At 33.5% G+C, this 21,432-nt stretch overlaps 3 protein-coding genes across 5 annotated transcripts in view; 2 read left to right on the top strand and 1 right to left on the bottom strand.

The window, feature by feature from the left end:
• Positions 1 to 85: 85 nt before the first annotated feature.
• Sac1 (phosphatidylinositol-3-phosphatase SAC1) lies at positions 86 to 4,637 on the top strand. Of its 2 annotated transcripts, none has more exons than XM_011647047.2 (8): positions 86 to 511; positions 642 to 733; positions 807 to 1,147; positions 1,228 to 1,339; positions 1,420 to 1,763; positions 1,938 to 2,315; positions 2,444 to 2,611; positions 2,678 to 4,637. In XM_011647047.2, the coding sequence occupies exons 1-8, from the start codon at positions 474 to 476 to the stop codon at positions 2,954 to 2,956; spliced, it is 1,752 nt and encodes a 583-aa protein (XP_011645349.2). In that variant the 5' UTR covers positions 86 to 473; the 3' UTR covers positions 2,957 to 4,637. The 2 variants fall into 2 exon arrangements, with proteins under 2 accessions (XP_011645349.2, XP_088940115.1); XM_089083989.1 differs by having other exon boundaries at positions 89 to 274.
• A 5,805-nt stretch (positions 4,638 to 10,442) lies between these two features.
• On the bottom strand, positions 10,443 to 12,966 carry LOC148938180 (uncharacterized; the record flags this gene model as incomplete). The annotated part of the gene is made up of 2 exons (XM_089074260.1): positions 10,443 to 10,792; positions 12,843 to 12,966. Coding segments are annotated over 2 exons (474 nt in total), but the record flags the coding sequence as incomplete, so codon positions are not given.
• A 3,616-nt stretch (positions 12,967 to 16,582) lies between these two features.
• LOC105432303 (UDP-glycosyltransferase UGT5) overlaps positions 16,583 to 21,432 on the top strand; it is a 70,763-nt gene continuing 65,913 nt past the window's right edge. For both annotated transcript variants that reach the window (XM_089084004.1, XM_011647048.3), the window contains exon 1: positions 16,583 to 17,696. In XM_089084004.1, the coding sequence (XP_088940130.1) occupies positions 16,583 to 17,696 (1,114 nt within the window). The remainder of the gene's footprint in view (positions 17,697 to 21,432) is intronic.

The raw sequence follows: 21,432 nt of genomic DNA on the forward strand, positions 1-21,432 counted from the left end.
TTTCGCGGAGTATTTCTTGCGATTCTAATGATCGGACATGGGGTTTTCTTCCGGGCGTTTCTAGGGATTTTTTGCAAGAAGATTGACAAAATCCCGTCCATGAACCAATTGGGCTTCGTCGCAAGAATTTTTCTTCGCGGCATTGTGAGACAGCTTTAAAATATGGATATTCAGAGGCTGGAATAGAAAGAGAGACACGGTGTGAATGAGGTTACTCCGGTTTCGACTGGTTTTGACAGTCTTGGATCATGTCAAGTTGGAGTTGATAGGAACAGTTTGTGTCGTAGTCTTTTTTTATTAACTCTCTCGTTGTTTTCAAATATATATATATTTTTTTATATGTATGTGTATATATATGGGCCGCGTTTCGTTCAAAGATCGTAATTTCTTTTTTCCGACATTATTTTATTATTATTTTCTAATTCGCTTGTCTATTTGCTTAACGTACTCCGATCTATTTGATATTTGACGATATGATGCCAAACACGGATGTCTATGACAGCTTATACTTGTGAGTAGATGCGTAGAATACATTTCTCACATTCGTGACGTGAAGTACATGAAAACACATGCGTGAAAAAAATCGTGTGCATTGTCTGTTTTATTGCTCACGTTATTAGTAAATCTGTTATTTTATTAAGGTATGCCACTCCGGAGAAGTTTTTCGTGGAACCGGTGGGAATCAATGTCTTGTTAGTGGTTGATAGAGTGAGTCAGCAGATCTATACTCAAGGTAATTTACAAGCAATTATATATGCCTGAATCAAATCAGCAAATCATTGATGTATCTCTACTTCCTATTGCAGTCGGCAATGCTAATCAGATTCCATCAACTGCTAGTCGGAGAAAAATATGGGGATTGGTAGGGACTATACGCCTCTTGGCATGTCGTTACCTTATTGTCATTACCGATGCTCAAATGTGTGGGACTATAGCTGGGCACAATATCTACAAGATATCCTCGACAGAGGTGATACCGTATACAAGATCCTCTCTGCATCTAACTGAGAAGCAGGTCCAAAATAATGCCATATATCTGGAAATGGTCAAATCTGTTTTGAACACGCCGTACTTTTACTTTAGTTATACCTATGATCTTAGTCACACTATGCAAAGGCTACATAACACGACACCTGAATTTTTGCAAGTAAATACATTGTTGTGTAACCATTGCTATTTTATGCAGCATTGCAAGCAGTTTTATGGTAAGAATGTATTGTTATCTAGATGCCGCTTCATGACAGAGCAGATCCTAGGTTTGTGTGGAATGCCTACCTCCTGCAAGACCTAAGTGCAAGACCGGAGCAATACAAATTTTGTTTGCCCATTATTCATGGCTGTATCCTTTGATACATATTATATATCATTTAAATTAGATTTCTATTTATCTATAATGACCTTAACAATCAATTTATATAGTTGTTTCACTGAATACAGTGGTTGTGAATGGTATTGCATTTAATTGGGGCATTGTCTCTAGACGTGGTGTACATCGTGCTGGCACGAGACTATTTTCGCGTGGTATAGATGCCACTGGAAATGTATCTAATTATGTGGAGACAGAGCAGCTGATCGAAGTGAATGGCGATCGCAGTTCCTTTGTGCAGACGCGTGGATCTATTCCTCTGTTTTGGTGCCAGGCGCCAAACTTGAAATATAAGCCGAAACCACAAATCAGTCCGCACGAAGATCATCAAAGCGCTTGTGCTCGGCACTTTGATGTTCAGATCTTTCATTATGGAAGGCAAATCCTGGTGAACTTGGTAAGTTTTCTTTTTTTCATCTCTATTTATGACAGATAAAATTGAAATATTTGTGATTAGAATTAAATGATGTTTATGCGTAAGCAAGAGTTCATCTCAGAAATTTTTTGTGTTGGAAATCATTACTATCATACTTGTATCTAAAATAATATTTGCTATTGAAATTTTGGACAGATCGATCAATGTGGACCAGAAGCATTGCTTGAAGATGCATATCGCAATTTAGTCCAAAGAATTAATAACCAAAATGTTCGATATGAGGCTTTTGATTTTCATGCAGAATGTAGAAGACTGAGGTGGGATAAACTAAATACCTTAATGGATCGATTAACCCATGATCAGGAACAGATGGGATATTTCCTGTTGATGAGAGATGGAGCATTGCTCTCAGCTCAGGATGGTGTTTTTCGTACAAATTGCATCGACTGTTTAGATCGGACGAATGTTGTACAAAGCATGTTGGCGAAACGAGTTCTCAATGAAGTGTTAAGCAGGTTAGAGATACTTAGGAAGGTGGAGGATCATCCTGCATTTGAAAATCTGTTCAAACAGGTATTAGTCATAACAGATATTGAATTTTTTTTCAGAAAATTAAATTTCCGTGAAAGAAGAATTTGACAAATAAATGTTAATATTTTAATGTTAGAAATAGCGTTAATTGTTTCCATTAATATCTTTAGGTTTGGGCCGATAATGCAGATGTGATAAGTATTCAATATTCGGGCACAGGGGCGTTGAAAACGGATTTCACACGAACTGGAAAACGTACTAAATTGGGCGCGATGAAAGATGGTTTAAATTCTCTGACGAGATATTATAAGAACAATTTCGCCGATGGATATCGACAGGTAAATAACTTTTGAAAGTATTATTCTCTTTTTTGATATAACATAACAATTTTTTATATTTTACAGGATTCGCTAGAGCTCTTTTTAGGTCGCTATATCGTCCAGGATGGTGAGTGCACTTCTATTCAATGTCCCTTGGAATCTGAACGAAACTGGCGCTACGCAACATTCCCACTTGTTCTTTTAGTGGCGTCCTCAATGTTAGTCGCTCACATAATCTTGCCGTCGCGATATACAACAGAAATATTACTCTACATGTTATTCTGGGGTGCTATGGTAGCCGGCACTTTCGCTACTATTATTCACCACGGCAAGCAATATGTTGATAAGCCAAAATTACTTTAGAATTAATTAATGGTTTTATGAAATTCCAAAATATATATATATATATATATATATATATATTGTACAATATGAGATAATCGATGGCGATAAGAATGTAGAATTATTAGTTTTGCACGGTATATTTGATTGGTACCTTAGTTTTTTCATCGCCGCATAAGACTAGATCTCATCACGCGATATTAGTAACAATGCTTACGTCCATGAAATTAATATGTTAATTTCCAACAGTACTTTTGCATTTTTACAGTGATAATCAGTTGCTCTCAAATGTATTTTTATTTTGGTACAAAGTCTATATGGGGATTACGGTATCCATTACGAATCATTATTACAGTGATTTGACACTTTTTGCATAATAAATAGTGAAATTTACTGTCCTTGAACAATATTTATTTCTTAAGGTTTACTTGATGTTTCTGATATAAATGGTCAAATCTTTAATTTCCGGCAAAATAAATAGGGTGGTTGCAACAAGGACAGATCGTATTTGGTACTCACCGTCCATACATAACATGAGATAAGTGCGAGATTAGTTTCCAATTTGGAATTGAAAGGTTTCAACCTTGGAATCTTGGAACCTTTGTGGATTTTCTATTAATTGCCTTGGAATTTTGTCTTTTTATAAATCTGGAATTGTAATTACTTCTTTCACAGATATTTTAGATTTTTAAAATATATATTTCTTATTATATATATGCAAAATTTTTATTTTGTAATTGTATTGTAATGAATATTTTTTACTTAATACAAAATTTTTTTTAAAATATGCTTGATTAAATTTAAATAATATTTGTTAGAACTTAGAATTAAATAATTGATTATTTTTTAAAATGATTTTTTGAAATATTTATTAAAATATTATATACTTATATTTTATTTTCCAGATTAATTTCAAATAAATTTTATTGTTAATTTTTTTATGTACATATCTATTATATTGAATTTTTTTATTTTAAACAGAAATTCAATTTACATATTGATTTTATTAAAATTTTATAAATTCCATGCAAAAATAAAATTGATTTCTGTACATACCTTAATGGAATAAAATATAATAATAATTAAAATCATTCGGAATAAATAAAAGTTTCATAAGAACCGTTTCGGTTAATAAAGATTAAACTCTCTATTTTTTTCTGTTTGAGATAGAAATGCTGATAGTTAAGAAATTGAAAGTTCTTGAAAGCGATTTAATTAAACAAAACCAATTTGTATAAACGAACTGAATGTATCGTCGGACTGATTTATACAGGCGTTATTGATTCGCAAAGTGCTTAAAGTAGGATTAATGTTATAAATCAAATCATGCGCGTGAAGAACGTTCGAATTTTCGTAGGCATGAGACCTCGAGCCAAAGTATCCATTTTTAGAATTTACACACATATATATATATATATATATATATATATATATATATGTATATATATATATATATATATATACATATTGTATTTTATTGTACATCCGCGTAATTGCGGTTATAAATTATATCTATCTATTAAATGTAGACAAGAAATACGTCAGAGTGAGAATATTTTTTAATATTTCAAAGATTTGTCTTTGTTGAAAAGAGAAAAAAGCATCTAAACGGTAGAGTTTGCTCGAGCTAACGTTTATGATTCATCCTTCTTGCGGATTGTAACGTGATGTTGATCACAAATAGATAAATTGTACGATCAAATTGTGTTGTACTAATATATAAATTTCACTCCTCTAGTTATTCATGAATAACAAGAACAATTTTGTTGAAATATCTAAAAATCTCAGATGCAGATGCAGATGTGAAAATAATTTTATTGGACCATCAAAATAATTATGTAGAACATTCAAATTAATTGCTAAAATATTAAAAATTTTTGTAATTTTATCATATCTGAGCGTCCAATTATCTTGATGGTCCAACAAAATTACTTTCAAATCTGTATTTGAGTAAATTTGTAAACATTTCAACAAAATCATGTTTCCATGACTTTATCATGGATTTACTTCTGCTAAAAGCAGAAAACTCTGTTTTTATTATTTTCTTATCTTATTTTTTTAATTTTCGTTCCGAATTTATCTCTATGGCAATCCTAGTGCCGCAGATCGACAGATCTCAGAGTTGTGCCTTGTCACGCGCGAAGTGACAGAAGAAAGTTGCATTCAAGCGTTTTCATTCGGCGCACAACCACTCGTAATCCTCGCTCGTAATACTCGCAATTCGGTCGGCCGGTGGCAATTCGGCCTGTAAAATGTACGCCCCGTCGTTTATCACGCCGCTATTCTTCCGTCCCGTTTTCCTCCGACCTCCCCCTACCCCTTTTTTCCATAAATCCGCGCTATAATTTCGAGTTTACAGTAATGCGCGTCCTCGCGCGCGGCGCGAAGGAAGATGTAATCGTTTATTATCTCGGCGACGACGAGAATCCGCGGATTAGAATTTTTGCGCGGATGCAAAAGGAAAGGTGCCAGGATCGTAGGGGGATGGGGAAGGATCCCGGTGGAAGAAGAGTTACGCGGGTCATTTACCGTTTGTATTAAAGTAGATCGGTCGGACAAGAGCGCCTTTGTCTCGCGAAATGACGCGGTTCTTTGCGGCTTGCAGACACGTAATTCGACCATTGTGCGGCAATTGCGTGGAATTACGATCGCGTATCTAGCAGTACAATTACGCCAAGTACTCACGTATATTCGTTGGAGTATACCTTCATACAAACATACGCGAGTGGGGTACGGATCATAAAGTGGTTCTCCGATTTAAATTGCGAATTTTATCGAGACACTTTCGAGAGGTTCGTTTTCCTTTTCTTAAAAGAAGATTATTTACCTTTTACATCCAATTGCCGGAATTCTTTTCGAAATGTATTATTGCTATAGAATTAGCGGTCTGTCAGTTACACCGAAACTCTGAAAATCGAGTGCTAACTGCCGGGAAGGCAGTTTTCGTACGACAGAAACAGAGCCGGGACATAAAGGGTTTTCCTCGACAGTATTTCAGCGTGGTTCAAAAGTGATTACGAAAGGCCTCGAAGAAAATCATCCTCCCGCTGATTGGAAACGTTGAAAGGAAACTGTGCCAAACTGTAATTCACTGACCGGAACGTGCGCTTTTATAAAAGAACTTTAGACGAAATGGCGTGATCCTTTTAGATCTTCTTACATTCTTCGGTAAGCACGAGTACTTATTAGACTCGATTATTTCTCGATACCATTTTTATTTTCCAGATACCTGCGAAGAGAGAGGAAGGTCCGGGATGTCGATCGCATAGGATTGTTTTTATTAAGAATTTGATCATTGATTAATTGCAATATAATTAACAGTATTATCTCATAGTGCCGCCTCTCTTTAACGCGTTGTCGTATTTTTTACACACTTGTTGAATTCTGTGCAAATATTTATATTCCGTTAGTTACAGTTACTTTGAGCTTCATTAATTTAATTTAATTAGCAACGCGCGGACATTTTAGATAATTAAATATATAAATACCTACTTCTTTCAACTGTAAACTGTTTTTCGAGATTAACAGGATTGAAGCTATATTATGAAATAGTGATGCGAACAGCTGCGAACACTGTCATAATTTTCCAGTCTTTTGTTTAATCGCGAATTGCTGCGACGTGTCACATAATCGTTGAATATATTGGGCCGCGATTATGCGATATATTAATTATATCATTGAATATATTGGGCGCCTATGAAATCAGTAGTGCGAAAGGCAAACTCTATAAAGACAAATTACAAATATATATAAATGTAAAATTAAATATAAATAAAATTTTTTTCTAATAGATTAATGCATCATGATTGCATGTTCTTGTAAATAAATTAAATGATTACAAAATTAATTTTTCGCAATCACTTTATATTAACATTATGCACATTTAATTTCAGATTTAGTCATATTACATCATACCTTTTTCTATTCTTATATTTCGACACATAATCATGAATTATGTTTTTCTTTCTTCAAGAAGTGTGCGATATTGATTTAAACAAAAACAAAGAACAAAACATAATTTCGTTTACATTACTGACTGGATTCGCCAGTCTTAAATTCGTGTTAAGAAACGTTAACTTGACGGCCCATCAATTTTTAACGGCTCGTTAAAAGTCGAAGTAATTTAACAATCTTTAGTGTTAATAGATGTCGATGATGGAAAAGAAATTGCATTTAAGAGATCATCAAAGATTTTATTACACGTTGTATGCTAAGAAACTGATCTGATCAACTGCGATTCTAACGCTAGAAAATTAAGAATTTATTGATTGTTGAACAACGCGTACTTCGTCTTCGCTAATGCATTTGAAATAGATAAATCCGATAAGATAAAATTCTTAATTCGCGATTTATTGCAGTAGAATGTTGCTGGACGACAATGATAAAATGTCTTTCTCGGTTTTCCGATGTCAAGCTTTTTCTGTTTCTCTCGTCCGATCTTTTTTCTGCTTCTCTTATCGAGTCTTTTTCTGTTATATCTCCCTGACAGTGCGCTTGAGGTGAAAATAAACGAAACGTCATGTACAGAGCACGGCTTTAAAATATGGACTTGGAACATTCATATCACGAGCGAAATCGCAGCCGATACGTGCGTAAAGGTTCATATCGAATGCGATCTCACGTGCGGGACGCACGCGTGTCGTCGGGATCGTTTTATAAAAATGTAAGGCGCCGGTATCCATAATTCAAGCAGATTCACACACCACACACACACACACACACACACACACACACACACACACACACACACGCGCGCGCGCGCGCATACACACACACACACATGTTTTGTCGGTATCATCGATTCATAATTTTTCAAACACAGTCTGTAATTGTCGCTTGTACGCATGCGTATTTGTTAGCGAGTTGTAATTTTGCAACCGCCGACCGCGCTGTCGACCGAACGGAGAACACGATAAACAATGCGACATTTCATATTTTTTATCGACATACACAGAGTTTTGTCCTCGCATTTTGCTGGAAAAAATTCGCGTTTAGGGGCTTAAATTAAAACAACACTGGATCTGTTCTTCTGCACGTGTCACTACACTCTAGTAACAAATTTCAGGTATTTCGAGTAGAATCGGGTAAAAATGTGACTTTTTCAGTTTAGTTTTTTATGTGAATTATATCGAATATAATAAATAAAAAAAGAGGATCAGTAATGACAATTACGATAATAGAAATAATCGCAAACGAATAGTAATAAAGGCGATGTATATTATACATTTCTAAAAATTATATTCAAGCAAACAAAACTTTTAATCGTATTTATAGATTTGTTAGTAATATTTTTTATGTGACCAAACTTATGCGAAACTCGTAAATTTTTTGTTTGGTTAAAAGCAGCTATTTAAATGCACCCCCGTGCTTAATTCCGTTGCGGTTGACTTTCACGATTTCATGCGCGATTTCCGCCACGTGTCAGTCCTCGTGGCCAGTTTCGTTAGTTTTTTCACCCGTTTATTTTCACTATTGACAGCGAGGGATAGCAACCCGAAAACACGCCTGACGGACGACGTCATTTCCGCGAGCGGGACCGAAACTTTTCGGTGGCTTTGAGTCTTTGACAAACGGTCGCCGGTAATTGGATTCGTTTTATGAAGTTCCAACGAAACGCCGAGATGACCCTCCACACCTGCGTCCCGCTCACCCCCGTCTGTTCTCTTCTCTCCGTCGTCCTCCAACCGATCGCTATTAATTGGGGGATGGTGGCGGATGAGTCGACGGTTTGCGGGGTGCGGACTCGAGGTCGGTCGGGGTGATTAATTTGATTCAATTACAAACCGGAGCAGATCCGGGGCATCGATTTTATTACCATTCCGCCGGTATTCGCTCTGCTGTCCGCGGTCCGCCGATTTTTCTCACTCTGAAAAAAAAGGAGGTTTTGACGGGAAAACGACGGGATTGACTTTGGGAAATATCGTCCGGATTTCATGATCATTAGTGATCAAGCATGATTACATCAGCGTAGCAAAAAGGAAAGTTTCAGGGATCGAATCAATGTGAAATATTAGGAGAAACATTTACACTCCTTTTTTTCATCATTTTTCAAAGCGATTATTTCGCCTTTCATGCAAATTATGCTCACCCTACGAAAAAAATCGCGCCGAATAATCTTCCCTTCTCTAATATTCTTTCTCGCGCTTGAAGCTTTTAAAAAAAGAACATAATACATTCTCCCGTAATTTCTCCCATATTAAGAATTCCCGGAAGTGGTCTGTCTTTTCCATCTTCCAGCAAATTCTTGAAACGCGTGCCCTTTTTTTTCTTTAATGGTTTCATGAACCATGATGGGAAAAGGGCGCGCTTGCCTATCTCTCTCCGTTCGCTCCCTCTCGCTTCATATCGCCGTGGTCTTCCGGAAGAAGACACGCTCCAGCCGCGCGCGGCACGCGCTTGTTCGCGAGATCCGCTCGCGTACACAATCGCACGTCTGGCACGTATGCGGCGTACGTACGTATGTCGGTTACGTACCTACTTACGGGTTCGGTGATACATGGAGGTCGCACCTAAATTTCCCCAGAGAGTCATTCGTCTCTCGGCAATTCTCCCTCTCTCTTTCTCTCTCTCTCTCTCTCTCTCTCTCTCTCTCTCTCTCTCTCTTGCTCGCTCGTCTGCTTTTCTTTCTCAGCAATCCTCTGCATCACAGTTTTCGTCTCTCCCTTTCTCTCTTGACTTTCGTACTCTCCTCTCTGGCCTAACCCTTCATTCCCACTGTCCTCCGATCCCACTGCCCTCCCTCGTTTTCGCGTTCTCATCTAGCCGTTGTGTATTCCGTATTCGGCGTTGATTCTTGCTTGCTCGCCGCACTCTCGAGTCCCGAGTCCACGTGGAATTATCAAGATTGCGGTCCGCGGAAACGGCGCTAATGGATTTCGAGATATTACCCCGGGACATATATATGGCGAAATAACACGTGCGCTTGTAATCCGCATGTTTGTATACGCCTTATGTGGATATTTCTATATGTATCTTTTATTATAGTCATGAACACTCTCTTGAAATAAAAGTTCAAGACTACAGTTTTTGACTATTATTAATTAAATCTATTTATAATTTAAAATTAACTGTTGAAACAAATATGATAGATATTATGAATAATACTTTTGTTGATAATTAAAATTATTTTCTTCAATCTTATCTTTCCTTCTTTTTTAAAAGAAATCAAATATTCTTTTTTCCTTGTCTGGTCGTAAATATCGTTTCTACTTGGCTAGTTCTATTTTCTTAGTAGAATTTCTTTTAAAGTTTTTTATTTTTTTAGAATCCTTGTGGCATTTGCTTTTATCTCAAAATGATTTTTATAATAATCATTATTTTTATTGCTATGTTTATGTTTATGTTACAAAATAAATATTTACATTTATTTTTTTATTAAAATTACATTTTTCTTCATAAATTTATTTGTACATTTTTACGTTTTATTTTTTGATATTTAAATATATGCGATCTCCGGAATTAAAATACAAGGAAATAGAGTGTTTTTTTATATACAAGATGGAGAGAGTTAAAGTGTCGTAACAGCGTAAGCACGTAACGCGTAACACGTAACACCGGAAGCTGCTTGTAACATCTTTTTCTCAAGGTGATCGCGCAAGTGGATTTGCAGCAGAGGTACTTTTACGCATGTCACCCTTTCGCCGGGCGCGAATAACCGTGAATCGTTGTAAGAGATATTTGCGTGTGTATGTTGTATGTGTATATGTAAAAATACGTGTGTAGATATGTGACTCGTAATACCGAACCCGGAACGGTAACATAAAAGCCTGGCGCAGAGAGCGCGCTGGTTCGCCACAATTTCCTCGGGATCGACGCAGCCGGCGCTCTTCAGCTTATTAAGTTTTATGAAGGGACCCCAAGGACGTTGAAAAAGGGTAGAAGTGACAGACGGCCTGTCCAAATTTGTAAGAATATTTGTAAGAATAGGTTGCGTGATTTTATTGATTAACAAACTTATCATTTGTCTCTTTATTTACTTCGTCATTCATATAACTTTAGACCGATAAGTTTTATCAAAGTCACGTTCATAATTTGATACAAAAAATTTTTTATAATAACATTTACGCGAACGAAATACTTTATTCCAGAATATTTTTTATGGAAATTGAATAGTTTTACTTTAGTTTTTCTCATTTTTCCAGCATAAATAATTGTTGCAAGATATTTAATTTGTATCATACTTTTTTAGCTATTATTTTAATAAATATAAGTTTTAACAAATTAATAAAATTAACCTAGTAAAAAGTAAATTAATTCTTACACAATATCACGTTTACCAAATTTATTTTCTCAATATAAAGCTAACTATTTTTACACTTAATTGAACATTGAAATAAAAAATTTATTTCTGATGAGTGATCATTGTCTATGATCTATTTGGAATTCGACATATCGCAGACTTTGGATATAACGTCTTAACAACCTCGAACAAACGTCGGATCCGAAATATTCCTATAGACCTGGTGCGGTTAAACGAAGCAATTTGTAGACGATCTCCCGTGCCCACGCGATCCCGCTGATTCATGAATTAAACAGCGCTGCTTCGTTTCCTCCTTTGTACGTGTGTATGTGTATATGTGAAAATGGTGAAGTGTTGTGTGCACGCGTATTTGTGCGCGTCGTCGTTGCTCGATGTTCTCCCATCACCGCGCACAAACGGCGAAAAATGGCTGAGGCTAACAGGAAGGAAGATAAAGTCGGGCCAATTACCAACGATCTAGCGGGAGTTTCGGCATTGCACTTGCCTCCGTAATTGGATCATTTACTGACCCGAGAAGAAGTTGAAAAACGAAAGGAAAAGGATGGCGCGATGCTGCAGTTATAGAGGCGTCTCGTGAAAATTTCTCTTATTCTTTTTGTTGAAATTTAGATACTTGTTTTCTTGTAACACGACATAAATTTAATTACTCTATGTATTTTGCATCGTTATGCTATTCATTATTATTCCATTATAATTTTATAAAAACAAAAATAATAATTTAATAAAAATTTAGAAGCGTTGCAATATAATGTTGAATACATTTTTGACTTTTAATATTTACAATTAGCAAAAATAAATAATTATATGCATTTTCAATAACATTATTCGTTGTATGATACTGCCAAGCTAATAAGCGATATACATAAATATTGTTGCATATTTCCGATGCTCTTCTAAACAATTTATTACATGAATAAATATTGAATGAAGCTTTATTTTATACGTTATTCTTCATAATAGTTTGACGTCATATATTATGCAGAATGGTGCACGCTGACGGCTTTGCGATAATTTATTTGTTATATTCGCGCTTGATGGATCTGCTGTAAGGCTGCTGTGCGAAAGCAATAGAGCGGAATTTTCGTTTGGCGGTTCATGCGCCATGGGGAAACGTTGAAACAATTGATAGAAAAATATTTAGCAATCGAATCAAGCGACCGACGAATGCGTGCTTATATAAACCTGCAGTGTTCTTGAAATATTTGTTATTCTTCAATAAAACAACGTTGTATTCTTTTGGATGGGGGACCTATAGCTGGCTATTTTTTATCCATACCGGTACACCAATAACCCCGTCGTAATAATACCACTTGCACCAGCCGAGTGGCGAACAAACAAACCAAGTTTACACGTCGCGTCGTGTGGAAACGCGAGCGTGCGGCCCGCTGATTACAGAATGCAATTAATTAGCGATTACTTGCCGGAACTCGACTCTCGGTGGCTGGATATCACTGCCGAGGTAAAGTTTCCGGAATCTGCCGAGTGTCCGTGCTTATCTGGTAGCGGGGGATGAGTAGACTGGAAGGGCGAATAGCCGCCCCGTCGAATAACTTTGACGAGACTTTGTCGCGAGACATGTCGACCATTTCGGCTAACGCTCGTCACAATGTACACTGTACATACACCAGCCACCCCCTACACTGTATCTCGTCAATTTACCCGAAGTCGGTGCGATGCGCACCGACATCAGCAAGACGGTAGTTCGACCGCAAGACAGCAGCTTGTTCCTTGGCGAAGCCTTCGAGATCCGTTCGCCAACTTGAGCGGTGTGTTAATTCAGGAAATTATACTTGCAGTCTTACAAATAATATTTGTTGAAGTTTAATAGTGATATTATCAAAAATAATAATGTGAATAATTTTAATATCGTAATTCAAATTAATTCTGCTAGAAGCATGGATCTTTTCTCGCGAGGAGACTTAAAGATTCGACAGAATCGTAGAATTTTTCTTTTTCATGTTTCATATTTTTTCGTTAAAATTCGTTATAATTTAATTCAATAGGATTTCTTATAAAATAATATGTACTATATAAAAAAGAACGAGCTATACATTTGTATCCGTTTATCGAAATTTAATTTACGAGGAACTTTTCAATACAGAATGATCTGGATACTTAGCATAATAAGAATTCAAAACTTTGATCCTACGAGCATAAAAAAAAATGACGAATAAAAAACAATATAAATTTATGAAAATATTCAAATATAGCTCATACAACATTGTCTCATATATTTTTGAACAGCTTGTTGCATAGCTCAATTAAATAATTTCTTGTGTGTTGTACAGTGCAAAAGCAGTGCAGATGAGATGCAAGACAGTATTTCGTGAAATTTTTTTCTTGTGAATATCCCATCTGTATATTAGCAAGCGAGAGGAAAACACGTAATGTATTGTGTGCACGTGTGTGTGTGTGTGTGTGTGTGTGTGTGTGTGTGTGTGTGCGCGCGCGCGCGCGCGCGCGCGAGAGAGAGAGAGAGAGAGAGAGAGAGAGAGAGAGAGAGAGAGAGAGAGAGAGAGAGAGAGAGAGAGAGAGAGAGAGAGAGAGAGAGAGAGAGAGAGGAGAGAGAGAGAGAGGAGAGAGAGAGAGAGAGAGAGAGAGAGAGAGAGAGAGAGAGAGAGAGAGGAGAGAGAGAGAGAGAGAGAGAGAGAGAGAGAGAGAGAGAGAGAGAGAGAGAGAGAGAGAGAGAGAGAGAGAGAGAGAGAGAGAGAGAGAGAGAGAGAGAGAGAGAGAGAGAGAGAGAGAGAGAGAGAGAGAGAGAGAGAGAGAGAGAGAGAGAGAGAGAGAGAGAGAGAGAGAGAGAGAGAGAGAGAGAGAGAGAGAGAGAGAGAGAGAGAGAGGAGAGAGAGAGAGAGAGAGAGATGAAAATTTTCACAGAACTTTGCTTGCAACGTGGCGTACGTGACGTGAGATGAGGCAGAGGGGAGAGACAGGGAGGCGTCGGATGGTAATTACTCTAATGACACTCGGGGATGACATCGCGGTTTATCTCCTCCCGTTGTCGTCGTTCTCTGGCACGTGGGAGAAGGACGCATCGAAGTTTGTCGCTTCCGTGCGATATTCGACGATCGTCATCCTCGCCTTAGCCACGTGTCGATTTTCCGGAAAAGTCACAATTGCACGTGACAGTAATCCCCCTCAGTCCCCTCCCTTTCTTTGAGAGATGTTCACTGTCGTAATTGCTTAATTCGTCAATGACGGGAAAGAAAGAAAGGGAAGGAAAGAAGGAGAAAGAAAATCTGAGAACATGCCAATAATATTTGACGATAGTTTTACCGACATTATCGTAAAGAAATATATGAGATTATATGAGATTTCTGTGCTTAATGAAAGACGAAATTATTATTAGACATCAAAATAAAAAAAATCATTAAAAAATCAAAGAGATTATCGCAGTAAAGTCGTTAAATTTATAACTCGTTTCTACATTAATTTAAACATGATAAACATCAACATGATAATGTCTCTGTTTGTATATGATTTGCAATGTAACTTGTGGAGTCTTTTCCATTTTATTTACCTTTATTACAATATCAAAACAATATGAATTTACTAACGTTGACTATACTTAATATTTAATCCTTCAATATATTACAACTCTTAAAAAAATTGTCCATCAAAAATTATTTTTAAATTAGCGATTTTCATTTTAATATTAATCAATATTTATTTAAATTATCAAAATAAATATGTTTTTTACTATTATCATATTCATAAAACAAAATTTAATAAAATATATTTTACATATATATGTACACACACGCGCGCGCGCGCGCGCGCGCATACACACACACACACACACACACACACACACACACACACACACACGCACACCATACGTATATATATTAATATATAAAACATTGTATTATGTGTATAAAAATGTGTATAAAATGTGTATTGTATTTATACAAGTAAATAATTTATACAAATATTTATACAAGTAAATAACATATAATAAAATAGTTATATAATTTTTCTTTCACTATTTTTTATAGAGAACATACTTGTACATCATTTGTATATCATTTGTACATCAATTATTTTTTGCAAAACTAATAGAATTTTTTTGAATAATTAATATTTGTATTAATATGTAATAATGATATTTAAAATAATTTAAAATGTAATCATTTAACATGATTATGTATAGTCAAATGATTCGTTTATTTTATTACAGAATTAATATAAATGTTTTCATGATGTATGCCAGTCATAAAATACATAGTTATATCATGCATCAAGAATAAGATCTATTTAATATTACTGTTTGATACTGCGTAAAGACTTTTATCCTTGTTGATACTTACGTAACATATAATAACTGCATATAACAGCCATGAGATACGTAAATGATCTCAACATTTTTTTTTATCAGTGATTTATTTTTCTGTAATAATCCTAATAAACTAATTGATTATAGCTAATTTAATTAATAATAGATTTAAAATTGCATTGTTATTATATGAGGATTACTTATGAAAATCATTATTTTGAAATAATTTAAATACATGATAAATAACGAGAATAGAAAGAATACAAAAATTTTATTACATCTATAAGAATTGAATAAATAAATTTAGATTCTATGATTCTCATAATTAATAAATAATAATATACATAAAAGATTTAATAATCATCCATCACCGACTTTCTAAATAGATTTTACTATGGATATTTTTAAAGTAGAGAGGAAGACTTGAAAAGAATTAATCTTAGAATTAGAAAGTCTGGAATTAGAAAGGCAATGAGTGCGAAAAATTTGAAGACAACTCAATAGAGAGAAAGACGAGAATGGAAACTAGGCAACTTCGTAAGACGTTTTAATCCGTTTACACGCACACGCACACACGCACACACACACACACACACACACACACACACACACACACACACACACACACACACACACACACACACACACACACACACACACACACACACACACACTAAAACTTAATTTTTCTAATCTATTAACAATTTCAAACATTTTCAAGCATTAATAATTTTGAAAATCGAAATGAAATTTGTATTTGTTATTATTAAAAAATTATGCTGATTAATTTTTAATTACTTTTTTATAATAATGAATCAACATTATTATTTGATGTACTTTGGTTAGTAATTATCGTGCTGAGAGAATAATTTATCTAGAAAAGGAAGGAGAGGAGATATGCATGTGAGGCATCCCTACCGCCGTCACATTAGTAACGCATATAGTCGAGCCAGACAGTCGAGTAGTAGTCGGTTACGTATCGAAGAAATAGTCGCACGCGAGTCGAACTGACTGACTACTAGTCGACGGAGACTTGCGGCGAAGATCGATTGCTTGGTGAAATTAATCTATTTATATCCACTTAACAGACTTACCTTGACGTATTTACAACATGCGGATACATCCATTCATCGCTCTCTTTCTAATCGTGGTGTTCTCTACGTGCAGTTTGACCGTCAATCAGACCATCTTCGTAAACAATACTAAGACGAAATACAAAATACTTGGTGTCTTCGGACATCTTGGCAAGAGTCATTTCATTGTGTTTAAGCCGCTTCTCGAGGAACTAGCTCGAAGAGGTCACGAGCTTACTGTGATCTCATACTTTCCTAGAACTGACAATGACAAAGTTAAAGAGCCGCTGCCTAATTATAAGGATATCAGTTTGGTAGATTCCAAAGTCGGTATCTTCGTGAACGTTGTAGATCTCAAACAAATGACTCACACGTGGTTTCGTCCTCTGAAAGAGCTCTTCATACTAAGGATGATGGCTGATCACGCATGTGATAAAGGTCTGCAGAGCTCAGCCGTCAAAGAGTTTCTTCAGTCCGATGAAAAGTTCGATTTGATATTGACGGAGAATTTTAACACTGATTGTTATTTGGGTTTTGTTCATCGATTTAAGGTGCCTTATATGTCTCTGTCATCACATGAAATCATGCCGTGGACCAACATGGACATGGGTAACTCGGTTGATCTCAGTTATATTCCAACAATATTTCTTGGTCTCATTAGACCTCTAGATTTTTTCGACCGCATGCAAAATGTGTTGTGGACAATAATGTCTAAAGCGGTCTACGAATATTGGTTTCGATCTGTTGATCAAGCTTTCGCTAACAAGGTCTTCGGTTCAGATCTTCCTAAGCTGAAAAAAATTGCTCAGCAATCGCAGGCTTTGCTGATAAACACTCACAAGAGTCTTCACGGCAATAGAGCTCACTTACCGAATATAGTGGAAATCAGTGGGCTTCACATTCCGTCTAAAATTAATTCGCTACCGAAAGACATAACTGATTTCCTTGACAATGCGCATGAGGGGGTGCTCTATTTCAACTTTGGCTCTATGATCAAGATGTCTTCAGCATCACAGGAAAAATTAGATGCGATATTAAATGTAATTGGTTCGATACCGCGGAAAGTAATCTGGAAGTGGGAAGTTGACGAACTGCCACGTAAGCTGGACAATGTTATGGTGAAGAAGTGGCTGCCTCAATTCGACGTGATGAGTAAGTAAACGATTACTTTATTATTTTTTATTTATTTATTTATTTATTTATTATTCTCTTTTTTCTTGACCTATATCTAAAGCCGTATCATTAGATACTGATTAGAATCTGAATTAGTGTAATCAATGCAAAAACACGAGATTTAACTGTTGACTACTAGAATGGAGAAAAAAATTTTAAATTATTTTTTTCAATATTTTAACAAGTTCATAGCAATATTTTTTCGTTTAACAGAAGTAAGTACTAAAAGCTTTTATCGCGTCGTTATCTGTTGCTTAATTATTGTTATATGCAACATTTAACATTGAAAGAGTTATTATATTTTGCTTATTTTTATTTTACAATATCCTTGTATTTTTATCTTTATTTTATAATAGCCAATATCCTTGTTTTTTTTTCTAATTTCCGTTACTATCACAATTTGCGATAACAAATATTGAGCAAATATTAAGCAATAGACAAAGACTCAATAAAAGCCTCTAATACCTACTTTTATTAAACAAACAAAAATATATTGTGGACTTATTAAAATCTTGAAAAAACTAATTTAAAATATTTTTTCATTTTAGTAATTAACAATTAAAAATCTTGTGTCTTTGTATTCTGCATCTTCGACAAAATGTGATCTTTTTTTTTCAATATGAAGTCATTTTTGATGTATTTTTGTTTATTGAACACGAATCGTTATTCAAATTTAGCTATTACGTTACAATTCTGAGAAAAATGACGTCAAAAAGGCCACAATGATTTTGAAATGAGGCCAAATGATTATATATATAGCTAAAAAAAATATATATAGCAATTTGAAAATAACTTTTATTATAATGTTTCATATTATGTTCTATAAATTTTATATTGCTTTTTAATTCAGTATGATTTGATTTTATGTAACTACAAAAGCACTTACTTTCCACATAAGAATTAAGATAGAATAAAAAGTCTTTTCCATTTATTATATGAAAAAAGAGTTATTTTCAAATTGTTATATATATTTCGAAAACGAAGATTTATTTTAAAAAAAGACAATATTACAAAAAAAAGATGTTAAAAGTTGATACTTTCGCGTGACATTAATGAAATTTATAAAAAAATTGGCTACCGATGTTTTATATATATATATATATATATATATATATATATATATATATATATAGTTTCAATATTAAACATATAACAATATACCGACCTTGGGATCCACCAAACTGATATCCTTATAATTAGACAGCGGCTCTTTAGCTTATTATTCATTGGTTCTAGGAAAGTATGAGACCACAGCTCACTGTGACTTAAGCTTGTGATTTCTTTGAGCTAGTTCTTCGAGAAGTGGCTTAAACACAATGAAGTAACTCTTGTCAAGATGTCCGTAGTTTATATATATATAAATTAGTTTTTTCAAGATTTTAATAAGTCCACACAGCAATATATTTTTTTAATAATATTTGTTTAATAAAAGTAGATATTAGAGGCTTTTATTGAGTCTTTGTCTAATGCTTAATATTTGCTTAATATTTGTTATCGCAAATTGTGATAGTAACGGAAATTAGAAAAAAAACACAAGGCTATTATAAAATAAAGGTAAAAATACAAGGATATTGTAAAATAAAGATAAGCAAAATATAATAACTCTTTCAATGTTAAATGTTGCATATGACAATAATTAAGCAACAGATAAAGATGCGATAAAAGCTTTTAGTACTTACTTCTATTAAAAATATTGCTAAGAACTTGTTAAAATATTGAAAAAAATAATTTAAAATTTTTTCTTCACTCTAGTTTGACAATACTATAACATTATATATATAACGTTATAGTATTGTTAGACATTAATGAAATGTATAAAAAAGTCTACCAATACTATAACGACATGAAAGTCTAATCTCAAAATCATTGTTTTTTTAATTTTTTTGATATCATTTTTCTCAAAATTGTGTGTGACATACTAATCACATTTAGATAATAGATTCGTATTCAGTAAGTAAAAATACCATGGAATGGCTCAAATGATTATTCACATTTGTATTAAAAATGATATTGGATGGTACAATTATTATATTTTGTTTGTAATGGAGTAGTATGACAATTTATGTGATATGTCTTAATAGCCTAGCATGCATGATATGGCAACTATATACAAATGCTATACAACGACAGTTAGATCAAGGTTTCCAAAGAAGATTATGGAATAGGTAAAGGGTCAAACATTAGCAAAATTAGCTTATAATGAAGAATTCTTTGATATATATAATGAAATATTATTATAAAAATTATATTATTTATAATTTTAATTAACTTTGTGTTACTTATAATATAATTAATTAAATTAATTATTTATTAATTAATTTATATTTTTATTTTTAAAGTTATTATTTATTTGTTTGCACATTACACAAAAACATGGATTTTTGAGACGCAATACCTGAACTTTGCGATTAATATTTATAAAAAAACAAAATGTAAAGTTGAATCTTGCACAGAATAGAAATTTAACTTAAAACTGGACATATTCTATTAATATTTATAAACATAAGTAGGTACATAAAATAAGAGGTATAAATAAGATATTTAATTATAAATATATATAAATTAAATTATTATATATTTTATATTATTAATTATTATATATTTATAATTAAATAAGATATTTAATTATAAATATATAATAAATTAATTATAAATATATATTTATCATCTTTTTAATCTGTTCAAAATATAATGTTCAAAATATAGTTTGTAGATATAAGAAATGATGAGCTATATCTTTAAAAAAGGTTTAGTATTGTATTACTTAATTGGTTTTAATAAGTTACATGCATGACATAAGCTCGTCATCATCATACCGTTGCATATTATTAATCGCATATGATTAATATGAAACAGAAAAAGTGATTACAGCAGATACTCTCATCAAACGAGACTTCTTAATACTTTCATTGTCTGCTTAATCTACACTTCATTCGCATAAACTCTCACTATCTCTTAACTAATTATTCTAAAATAATATATTATGCATGTGATGTCTTCTTTACGTTAGACTTGCAATAATGCCATGCAAGTTACGTGATCATTTTAAAATAGTATTATGTTTTTTAAAATACAAAATAAGTTAAGTTTATTTAAAATAATTTAAATTGTGTTTTATATTATTGAAACATGTAATTTTCTTATTTTTCTTATTTTATTTTACATTTTGTTAAATAGATTAATCAAGTTTCAGTTAGATAGAGTATTTTTTGCAGACTTTATACATTTAATTATTTAATAATTTAAATATTGTTTATCAAGAATTCTAAACCAGGGTCAGTGAACGCATCACTTTGATCTATTTTGAATCATGTGTAAGTCAACTGACAATAAATATCTCAAGTTATATTTACACTTACGAATGAAGCCACATAACGACGTTTATACAGTTATCTCATATTTGTAGATCATTTCTTTTTTTTGATTGCATTGAATATTACCATTTATTCATATTCAATGTTTGCTATATATAATAATATTTATGTCATTCTTTATATAATATTAAAAAATAAAATTAAAAAAAAATTAGATTATATATTAGATATGTAATAATTAAAAATATAAATGTGTAGTAAATGTAAAGATAAATTATATTATTATTATGATTTTATAGTCTCATTTTATAGTCTTATTTAATTTGATATTTTATATTGTAAATTTATTCTTTATTTTCTCAAACAATACATGGAGGCATTTTCTGAGAAAATTTGAAGAA

The sequence above is a fragment of the Pogonomyrmex barbatus genome, unplaced genomic scaffold, assembly GCF_055798465.1.
Source record: "Pogonomyrmex barbatus isolate J1 unplaced genomic scaffold, ASM5579846v1 scaffold1, whole genome shotgun sequence".
Classification (NCBI taxonomy): Eukaryota; Metazoa; Arthropoda; class Insecta; order Hymenoptera; family Formicidae; genus Pogonomyrmex; species Pogonomyrmex barbatus.

Coding starts and splice junctions, on each gene's coding strand:
- Sac1 (XM_011647047.2), top strand. CDS start 474: ATGATGCCAAACACGGATGTCTATGACAGCTTATACTT. Junction 734..806: donor TCAGCAGATCTATACTCAAG/GTAATTTACAAG, acceptor TTCCTATTGCAG/TCGGCAATGCTAATCAGATT. Junction 2,316..2,443: donor TTGAAAATCTGTTCAAACAG/GTATTAGTCATA, acceptor TAATATCTTTAG/GTTTGGGCCGATAATGCAGA.